Source organism: Gekko japonicus, unplaced genomic scaffold (genome assembly GCF_001447785.1).
Source record: "Gekko japonicus isolate JY-2015 unplaced genomic scaffold, Gekko_japonicus_V1.1 scaffold446, whole genome shotgun sequence".
Lineage (NCBI taxonomy): Eukaryota > Metazoa > Chordata > Lepidosauria > Squamata > Gekkonidae > Gekko > Gekko japonicus.
In genome coordinates, this window is record NW_015168058.1 from 616,295 (window position 1) to 626,689 (window position 10,395).

Genomic DNA, 10,395 nt, shown 5'->3' on the forward strand with positions numbered 1-10,395 from the left:
AAGATTGGGCTGCACGAGGGCATAAAAGGGTGGAGCACAGGCAGTACAAAGAATTATTCAGGAGAGTTGTGGCACAGTTAAATCCGGACTGCTTTCCAGTAAACTCTGGATGTGCCAGGCACGTGGAGTGCCTCCGGAAGTAGTGGTCGGCCTTCCTGCTCTTGGCATATATAGGGCCACGTGCACTCTGTGATTAAAGGCCCCAGACAGTACTGTGTAGTTATTGTAGTATAGCTGCCAAGCAATTATTTGACACTGGGAAAGTGAAATACTGAACCCAGAACACCAGTTCTTATGGCATGCTGTTTATGTTGAATGATGACAATTGTGTGTGGGGGGGGGGAGTATCTCAACCCACTCAATTTGCATTTTACAAATGCAGACAGCTAATATATCCTTTAATTAGATTTTGATCAACACAAAATTAAAAGTATTGTGATGGTATGTATCTCAACAGTCACTTGCATCAACTTTGGTTGATGCCCTTGGTCTTATGCCCTTACTTGGGAGAAGATTCCATGAACTCCGTGAGACTTGCGTCTGTGTAAGTAAGCACAAGATTGGGCTTTTACATGTCAGCATATTTTCCTAGAAGGAAAGAGGGCTTTTCCTTAAAGCACTGCTCTGAGACATTCATTATCGGCTTAACTGTCCCTCAAACATGAATACATGAAGCTGCCTTACATTGAATCAGACCTCTGGTCCATCAAAGTCACTGTTGTCTACTCAAACTGGGAACAGCTCTCCAGGGCTTCAGGTAGAGGTCTTCTTCACATCACTTGCTGCCTGGTCCTCTTCACAAGGTGTTGGTGACTGAACCAAGTCCTTCTGCATGCAAAGCAGATGTTCTGCCACTGAGCCACAACCCTGTGTGGGGGTGAGATGACGAGCGTCCTGGGAGCCCAGGTGGGGAGCTGCATTCTGGGTGGGTTAAGCAGAGATTTCAGACTTCCCGCTGGGGTTTCTTTGATTTGATTAACCATTGTATTCTAAAATCTGGGTGTTGACAGCTGAAGGAACAGCTTGCCATGGAGATCTGAGATGGGGAACAACCAGTTCTACTGTTACTAGATATTTTGCAAAGGCTAGGGTGCTCCCAGTGATTCAAGGCGCCTCTTCCTGCCGGGCCAGGGGGGTTTGCAGGTCATAGAACAAAAAGCAAGAAGTAAAGTGAGCCCCAAGGCATTGCAGGGCCCTCTTCATAGATGTGTTGTCTTCTAGGACATCCCCATACACTGGGTAGTCCATCTTCTCTAGCTTTTGGGCTAGTGCTGCGATCACCTGCTGAATGTAGCCTTTGCCCCGGTGAGCTGGCATGGTATAAGCATGGGTCAAGCATCCAAACTGATCCAGCAGGACCCAAGAGATTGGACATCCTCCAGCATCTAGAAGGCAACTACTGGGAAAGGAGCTGATCAGCTGAGTCAAGTACTGGAGGCTCTGCTCATGGCCACCTACGCTCCAAGTGTCATTCAACAGCGTGACTTGGGTCGCATTGAGGGATGAGAACTTCAGCTCAGAGCCTGCCCTGAAGAAGGAATGGGAGGATAAGGCCCATCTGCAGAAGCAACAATAGGGTGCTGAAGAGCTACTGGCAAGCCAGATTGGATACACTGGATTGTATGCTGTGACTATCTGGAAGCTTCCAAATAGTGATAAGGAAAAATTATAATCCTGTTTAAATAAAATCACATAAAAGGCATGTCTGAACCTTTGCAGGCTGGGCCCTGTGAAAACAAGGTGGTGATTGCTCAATATTTGCTCATGAGAATGAGCCCTAAGTCTTGTCCTAGGTGTCTAAGTAAAGGCTAAAATCCGTGATAACATTCTGCGCTGTTAACGTGCTGTAAAAGCAGTATGTTTAGAGTAAATGTACTACTATAAGATATTAAAGTCTCCCTATTCTAGATGCAGTTTCTATGCCACCATCAATATTTTATTTGCCACTGACGGTGTCTTTTTGTTCTTGATCCAGCAGAATTTTTCTTGAAGGTATTGCTAGCAGTACAGAAGGCAGCTTTTTTGTGCAAATGTTAGTGTAATGGACTCACTGTAATGTAGACCATAGTTGTGTATTGAGGAAACAGAACACATCCTGCTGTTGGGAATGCTGATCTCTCAAAAGGCAGAATCCTTTACTGTAGTATTAAAGAACACGGATATTATTACTCAAACTCTGCTCCCTATAGAGCAAGGGACCTTTCCAGAATGTGTGTTGAACATAGCTAATGCTGCCTTTTGTACCCCTGCAAAGGGGGTATATATCACTGCTGATATTTTGCCGGTGTTGGGACTCTTGTGATTATTGTGTATATAAACACCTACCGAATGCTAGGGCTGGTGGACTAGCCTTTGTCCCTGAAACTATAACCTAGTGTTTTCCAGTGCGGTGCCCACCTGTACTTCCCCGGCACCTGTGCTGCTTTTCAGAAAGTTGACGGGGCCATTGTAAAGCTAGGTTTGTTAATTGGCTGCCTTTCATTTAAGCAAAAGGCTTTTCCACAGCTGCCGTAGGAGCTGCAGCCACTGGAGGATCGGCAGACTGGTAGGCACATACGTTTGTGTTTCCATTTCCCCTTCAGGCCTCCCCACCACCACCCCACTGCCATTTTCCTTTAAAAAACAAAAAATCCCCAATCCCTACCTTGTTCCCTCCAGGCGTTCCTTCATTTTTATTCCCCTCCTGTAATTCTTTTGCAGTGTTCGACTTTGCCTCCTGTGGGAGGCATTTTGGGGTGGCATTCACGAACCACCTCCTCTCAAACTTCCAAAGGAATCCACAGGCTCAGGAAGGCTGAGGGACCCCTGCTGCAATCATTCCAGAAACCTATGATGCTGCTCCCATCTAGACTTTCCTTTATAGAAAGTTTTCTTCATGCTTCAGCTCTCCCTTCATTGTGGTCATACAGGTGAGGTCTCCATTGCTTTTTAAGTCTCGAGTCTAATAGCACCTCCCTAACTAGTACTGTTGCCTCCTAACCCGTGTAGTTATGAGGACTACGTACGTGGGTGTGGTAGCAGGCAGATTCAAGGGCTTCAGCAGAACAAAAACCCGAGTCTGAGACACCAGCTTTGAAGAGAAGTGTTTGACAGCTGCTAGGGTCCGAGACATCTGATGCACGCCATCCTGAAGGCCTGGAGAGTAGAAAAGGGGTAGGGGTAAGTTTGAACTCAGGTGGTTCAAAGGGAGCGTGGGTGTGTGCATGCATGTACTGTACACTATACTTAGTAGCAGTGGTACGTACACACACCGAGCTTTGGGTCCTGAAGCCCAACAGTGTTACCTTGCAATAGGAATTCTTGACTCCAGTCAATAGCATCTGTATCTTTAACCAATTGCTGGTAGGCACCCAGCTCCCTATAGAAAACTGCATAGGAGCCGGCAAAATAGTTGGTCTTTGATGACGCTTTCTGGACAAGAGCACAAAGAAGAAATGGGAACAGGAAGATACTCCTCTTTGCTCATGCTACCTCGGTATTCCAGATTATTTTGTCACACAAGAGTTCCAAATGGTTGCTGTGGGATTTCCCCTGTATTTACAACAATATTTCAGTGATGAGAAGATGATTTCCTGACCCCTGGAAGCACCTCTATTACAATTGGTAGGTACTATGTGAAAAGTATGTGTGTAAGTGGCATGGATGCCTATTTGCTATGACCCATGGAGTCACTGGCAACAAATAGCTTACACCAGCAAGGCTGCTAGTTCTATCCCATTCTACCTGCAGTTTCCAACTACTTGTGATTTCCCCCCCTATGGCTTCAGTTCCCCTTTTACAGGTTATATGGGTAAAAGCTATGCTCTTGCATGATAGCAGAGCTAACTTTTAAAGTAGTTCTACACATTACTATTTCTGAACAAGCAAATTCTCCCCCCCCCCCCCGGTGCTCCACTGGTGGTGTTCTTCCCCAGGGGGCCCGGATGCTCGTATTACCAGTTGGAAGAATCTGAGATCTTATTTAAACTTTAGGACAGTCTGGTTCTCTGTTCCTGTGCTGTAATGCAGGGCAACAGGCCATAGCCTAATTGGTGAAGGGGATCTTACTTGGTAGAGTAGCGTAATTTGGCATGAGCTGGGCAGGCACACTAGTGCATCGACCTGGAAGGAGACTTCCTGCCCCTCCTCCCTTGCTGCTCTAGGTGTCTGCAGAGCAACAGGGATGTGAATTGTGCTGGATGAGAAGTGCTGTGAGTGTCCTGCTGCTGCAGGGAGGAATGTTGTGTGCAAGCACTGGATGGCCCCCCAGTGTGACTGCAGGGCTGATGCAATCGGCACCTCTTCCTCTTTAATGGGAGGAGACAAGTGAGCATATGGTCCAGTCAAGATCACTCCAAGACAAGGGTCCGGCTCAGTAGGCATCCACGGCAGTCAGATAGGATTCTTCAGTGTGCTGGCACTAGGTTGGGGGCTTGTGGTTTTGCCTTCTCGGCCTAACTGGTAGTGACATCTGTTGCACCAGGTCCCTCCCATCGTAGCTAGAGATGTAAAAAAATTTCCATGGGAAAAAATGTTTTCCCAGTTTTTGTGGGTGAAAAAAACCAAGTTTGGGGGGAAATTGAAATATATGGAGTCGTTATTGCCTACTGAACCTAAACCAGTTTTGCTGCTTTAACAACAACGTGCATCATTTATACCTAACTTAGCACATAAAATTGCAGCATTTGATGTGTTTATGGAATTTAAAAGCTGTAAACAGTTTATACCAAATACCTGAAAGAAGACTGCAAGCCAATGCACCCTATGCTGTCTTAGCACACATAATTTTTGCTGTCTGGTTAGAGACAGCTCAGTTCTCAATGAAACGTTCAGGTTTTTTCCTCTGAGGCTTTGGTGCAGTTTCTGCCCCACCTCCTGATCTCTCTCTCTCCCCCCCCCCCTTCCCAGCAAGATTGGACAATAAGGTATTGGTTACCCAGCCTCTGGGTCTGTGTCACAGTGGTTTGAGGTAGAGGTGAAAAGGTCAACCACAGGTCAGGTCAAAGGTCAACAGAAGGTATGCAGCAATTGAAAAGCAATGAAAGCCTTTCATGTTCCCCTCCTGAGGTCTAGGTGTCCTAGGTGCAGAAAGGCTTCTGGGATTTAAGAGCTACATATATTGTCAACATACCCATCTTGTATATAAAAGCATTTCATTCATTTGAAAAGAAAAAAAAAATTCATAGCAGTTTTTTCAGTACTCCCCAAAATTGTGTGTGTGTGTGTGAAGGAAACCCTCCCCTCCCCCAAATTGTTCCCTTTTTTCCGGGCCTCCACACATCTAGTAGTAGTCAGTGCTACTGAAGGGGCTACTTTAGAAACAAAAGCAGCCCTTCTTCCTTCAGGTGCCCAGTAGCTCCCGGCCTCAACAGTACCTCTCTTTGGGGCCTTGCAATGACAGCACGGAAGCTAGGCCAGGAATCCACAAGTATCTCCTGATGAAAGGGATTTTCTTGACAGATGTTCAGTACAGCCCCATAGACCTGGTGGACCAAGAGAAAGGTGTATGCCTCATCTGTCTTGACAAATGTAACAGAAATGCGGGGGGGGGGGAGCCAGTCAAGATGAATCCTTGCTTGCTTTTAAAAGTTACTCTCGGATTGTCATTAGCAAGTATCTGATCCAACCAGGGACGGGTGAGTGGCAACACTCAAGGTGCATTGCTAGCCCACTTTATCTGCCGTTTTCTATAAAGCCCCAGTGACGGAAGCAACAAGTTCCTTGGTCTTCTAATGTTTCCAGTACTCTATGGTAATGAAGGTGCGGCCCTGTTTCCTTTCCAGATTTCAGGTAAGGAGCAGAGCCCTAAAGTGAAGATGCCTGGAACATGTGATGTTCAGAAAGGGAACTGAACCACTTCAAGGGTCCTTGCGTCTCTAGGATGCAAGAGTTGATCTGGGAGAAAACTCAAGCACTTGAGCTCCTGGTAGTGTTCAAAGGAAGCCTTCAGTTAGATTCATTGGCCTGCTGTGGTCACTGATGTACCGAGTTCTTGGGAGGTGAGGACTACAGGAGGATGCTGTCTTACCTTTAGGGACTCGGGGAAGCAGCTCTGCAGCTCTTTCTTCAGCATCTGCAGCTCCTCCTGGTTTTCCAACACCAGCATCCTCCACAAGCTGTGGAGATGGAGACGGCAGCGTGATGGGCTTGGGAGAGGGGCAAAAAATAACCACATGCTTCCCACATCCTTCTCTTACTGCACTCATGCTTCCACTGGGCAGAAAAAACAGCATATTTTTTAAAGTGTTATTTAGATTTATAATCTGCCCTGTACTGCAGGCTTAGTTCAGGGTTACAATAAGGACCTGAGAAGTGTCAGGTTAAAATGTATGATAGATAAACAACAAATTTAAACTCCAGTGGCATCTCTAAGACCAACAGAGGTTTATTCAAGGTATGAGCTTTCGTGTGCATGCAATACCTTGAATAAACCTTTGTTGGTCTTAAAGGTGCCATTGGACTCTAAATTTGTTGTACTGCTCAGACCAACACAGCTGACCAACTGGATCTAATAGAAAAACAATTCTACTTCAGGGGATGAAGGGAACTGCTGATATATTTTGTGTCCAGTGATATAATCCCAGCAGGGTTTTCACATTGGCTGTCACTTAAGAGAAATCCACGGCAGAGGTTCCTTGATGTTGTTTTCAGTTGGTTTCTTGTAATTCATTGAAGACTAGAATGTGCTCTTAGCTCAGTTATACATATGAGTCATGACTCATATTTGAGACGGAAGCAAAAGTGTGGCCACCTCCAGACAAATTATTGTGTAAACAAGCAAGGCCCTGAAAGAGGGTTACTCACCAATATAATGGTAGTTCCAAAAACTGGAATGGGATATTTAATAATTAGAGGGATATTAAGTAGCTTCCTATGAGCCGAGATTGTGGTGGACGTTTTGTTACTGTGCCGAATAGTAAGTGCTGCATTTATGTCTTAAGTAGTTAAGTAACCTCTGACAAACTGGACATAAAACTAATTATTTGGAAAGGAGAAGTAGAGAATAAATGCAGCCAGCACCTAGTATGGAAATAGGAATAGGTGGCAGCAACCTTGCTGTAAGACAAATTTAACCCAGTAGTTAATGATGGAACATTGGGTCACATAAAACTGTATGTTTCAGCTTCAAAATCTGCAATTCTCTATAAGGTTCCCTGAGAAGATTTTCCATTTAGGCCTGTAGTATGACTTTTTAAATAACACCTCACTTGTATGCTACAATAACCCTCAGTGCTCTCCCCCCTCCTCTCTCAGCCCCATTTTAAAGAGCAAGACCCAATTTAAAAGCGATGTTGGAAGGTAAGAACTTACCTGTGCAACACTGTGCGTGCCCAATGTCTTTAACCTGAGGCTCAGTGTACGCTGTTAGCATGCTGAATACCCACAGCCTGGAGAGGTATTGTGCTTGTGTACTAACTTGGAATGCATGTCGACTAGCTTAAACTGGAGTATGTATAAAGTTACATGCATTAAGTTCTTGTTGCTTGCCAGCAATATGTTTAAATTGAACTTGACCTGGGCACATGAAACTTGTTGACAGGGTCAAATCCATACAAGGATCTCTGGAGCGGGGCATTCAGGGACATCGTTAACAGCTTGGCTTGTAACTAAGTGTCTGGTTTCAGCTTCAAGTCAGGAATTCCTGATGAAACCATAGTCCTCTAGGCAAAAGTACTTTTACCTGTCCTCTTGGGGCATCCACTGGTAAGTAACTTCCCCCTATACACAACATGCAGTGTTACCTGTTTGCAAAAGTCATCAGGTAACTACTCGAGTCCGACTCTTTGCGACCCCATGGACCAGATCCCGCCAGGCCTTCCTGTCTTCCGCCGTCCTCTGAAGTTGGCTCAATTTCATGTCCGTTGCATCAATGACACTGTCTAACCATCTCATCCTTTGCCGTCCCCATCTTCTTTGACCTTCAATCTTTCCCAGCATCAGGGTCTTCTCCAGTGAGTGCTCCCTTCTCATTTGGTGGCCAAAGTATTTGAGCTTCATTTTCATTATCTGGCCTTCCAGGGAACAGGGTTGATTTCTTTTAGGATTGACTGATTTGATCTTCTTGCAGTCCAAGGGACTCTCGAGAGTCTTCTCCAGCACCATAGTTCAAAAGAATCTATTCTTCGGCGCTCGGTCGACTGTGCGACTGAACAACAACAAAACTAGCCCCTGTTCTATGTTTGTAACACTTGGTGGCTAGGATTGTGCCATTGCATCCGGAGTAGGATGTAGATAGCTGTTCCTGATTTGAACAGAGAGTTAAACCCAACGAGGATCAAAGAATGTTGTTCTCCGCAGTCCACGTGCTTTGTAGACTTAAGAGTGACAGAAGCAGGCAGTGTAGTAAGTGGAGGAAAGAAAGAAGGGAAGACCATGCCACACTGAAGAAAGCAGGGGACAAAGTTATATCCATGGGGAATCCTGTGTGAATATCTGATTTCCTAAAAGAGCAGTATTGGAGCTGCTTGTAGGTGGCAGAGAGGAAGGCACCTTGTGTATTGTGCTGGGGGCAAGTTTCCCTGGTCCTGATCCAACAGTCTATCCAGTGCACCACATCAGTTCTCAGTGCACAAAACAGAATTTCAGCAGATCCTGTCTCTGTGCCTGTGCCCACATTTACCCCTTCCCTGCTTTTGCTGAAGCTACAGGGAGCGCAGCCGCCTTTGCATCTGGGCTGCTGCCCTAAATCAAACTCGGCTCCAGCTCTGAGGCAGACACATTCTGAGTCTTCTCTAAAGTGGTTCAGCTGATATGTCAAGAAGAGTAATTACAACCTACATAAAGCATTTAAGCACAGTGGGACAACCAACAGGTGACAATGATTCTAGGGTGGGGGGTTGCCGTAGTCTCAAAGCTCGAGTCAAACACTGTGAAGAGTCCTGGAGTGTCTCCACAGCCTTTCTAACCTTGCCACTATGTACACAGAGTGGGATGCTTCTGGATCCTGTGCTAGGGGCCGTTCAGTACAGAGCTGGAATTTTCTCGAATGGAAAGGGTGGGAGTCTTCTGGCAGCCCTGTTGGGCTCCCTAGCAGTGGTGTTAGGAGGGAAGCAAAACTTGAAGAGCTCTCTGAGAAGTTATACCTCCATGCGTTGCTCTTCTGCTTTCCCTATCCTGAGAAATGATCCCGCAGGAAAAGAGGCTCAGCTGCTAGGAGCCTGGAAAGAGTCCTGCTACTCCCCTCATATGTGTAACAGAGACTGACCTTGGTTAATTATTGAACAAAAATCACTGAAAGGGGAAAGTAGCCCTGACCTGGATGGCCCAGGCAAGCCCAATCTCCTCAGATCTCAGAGGCTAAACCAAACCAATCCAATCCTGAGAAGTATTTGAATGGGAGACCTCCAAAAAAACAGCATGGTCGGGAGGCAGAGGCAGACTATCAAGTTGCTTCTCCGAATGTCCTCCATGCCCCAGTAGGAGTCACCAGAGGTTGCCATGACTCCCAGGCACGGTCACGCACACACACAAATGCAAAAAAGCAAAAAGAAGAAGCAAAGGAGAAAAAACAAGCAGAAAATCATAGCCATTGATGCAGCAAGGGGTACCAGGGGGAATTCACAGCAAGATAGGACAAGTGCATAGTGGTAAGTAATCAGGCCCATTTTTATTACTTGTAAAAGAAATCTTAAGAATGATGTCATTAAGCAGTATTCATATTCCATCTCTTGTATTTTGTAATTTTGTAACAGCCAATGGCTAATTACAATAAACTAAACTGAAACATATTCCATATGTTCCACATTTTAGCAAGACCTGAAGCAGCCATCTCATTTTTAAAAAATCTAAAGTGTTTTTAAGTGCATAAAATAATTCGTACATGGTATTGCCAAAATATAATCTGAACTGTGCATCGATTTTTAAAAAGAATAGTTTGATATGTTATTAATCCCACTATCATGTCTTAAAATATTTTACCATTTCTATTACTTCCCATGAGTTTTGATTGTTCAAATTATTTTTAGCAATCTTCCAATACTTCATGATCAAATCCTGAGCGAGACTAGTGAGTAAATGAAGGAATGATGATTGACTAAGCTCCACTCAACATAGTGGGACCTTCTTCAGAGTAAGCCTAGAAAAACTTGGGTTGTACTTCTCAATACTTGCACAGTGTGTTTTAGTAGCTTCACATTTCCTGATGCAATCTTATTAAACAATTCATAAAATCCTGCAAGCCCAGCAACATGCAAAACAATTTATCTTTGCCTCCACAAACAGCCCCATGTGAAAAAATTATGTAGCCAATAAAACAGTGTCTTCAAAAGCATTTGGTTGTCTCAAATAAAATGTTTCAGAAATACAGTAGCTAAGGCTAGACCCTGTTCCATTACCCAATAAGGAAGGGTGGTGGTGGTTTGTAATCAATGAAATCAACAAAGGAGCTACACACCTTAGATCTTGGTGTTTATAAAT

General features: G+C 44.9%; 1 protein-coding gene across 2 annotated transcripts; it reads right to left on the bottom strand.

The window, feature by feature from the left end:
* Nucleotides 1-731: 731 nt before the first annotated feature.
* LOC107113211 (glycine N-acyltransferase-like protein 3) lies at nt 732-7,363 on the bottom strand. Of its 2 annotated transcripts, none has more exons than XM_015414507.1 (6): nt 7,291-7,363; nt 6,008-6,095; nt 5,355-5,462; nt 3,285-3,411; nt 3,006-3,135; nt 732-1,528 (listed from the first exon to the last, which is right to left on the bottom strand). In XM_015414507.1, the coding sequence occupies exons 2-6, from the start codon at nt 6,083-6,085 to the stop codon at nt 1,105-1,107; spliced, it is 867 nt and encodes a 288-aa protein (XP_015269993.1). In that variant the 5' UTR covers nt 6,086-6,095; nt 7,291-7,363; the 3' UTR covers nt 732-1,104. The 2 variants fall into 2 exon arrangements, with proteins under 2 accessions (XP_015269993.1, XP_015269992.1); XM_015414506.1 differs by having other exon boundaries at nt 6,008-6,125; nt 7,291-7,362.
* Nucleotides 7,364-10,395: the final 3,032 nt, after the last annotated feature.

Excerpts from the sequence above, each read along its gene's own strand:
- LOC107113211 (XM_015414507.1), bottom strand. The coding sequence starts at position 6,085 with ATGCTGGTGTTGGAAAACCAGGAGGAGCTGCAGATGCTGAAGAAAGAG. Across the intron at positions 5,463-6,007 it reads GCTTCCCCGAGTCCCTAAAG|GTCTATGGGGCTGTACTGAA; the intron begins GTAAGACAGCAT and ends TTGGTCCACCAG. Across the intron at positions 3,412-5,354 it reads TTGCAAGGCCCCAAAGAGAG|AAAGCGTCATCAAAGACCAA; the intron begins GTACTGTTGAGG and ends GCTCTTGTCCAG.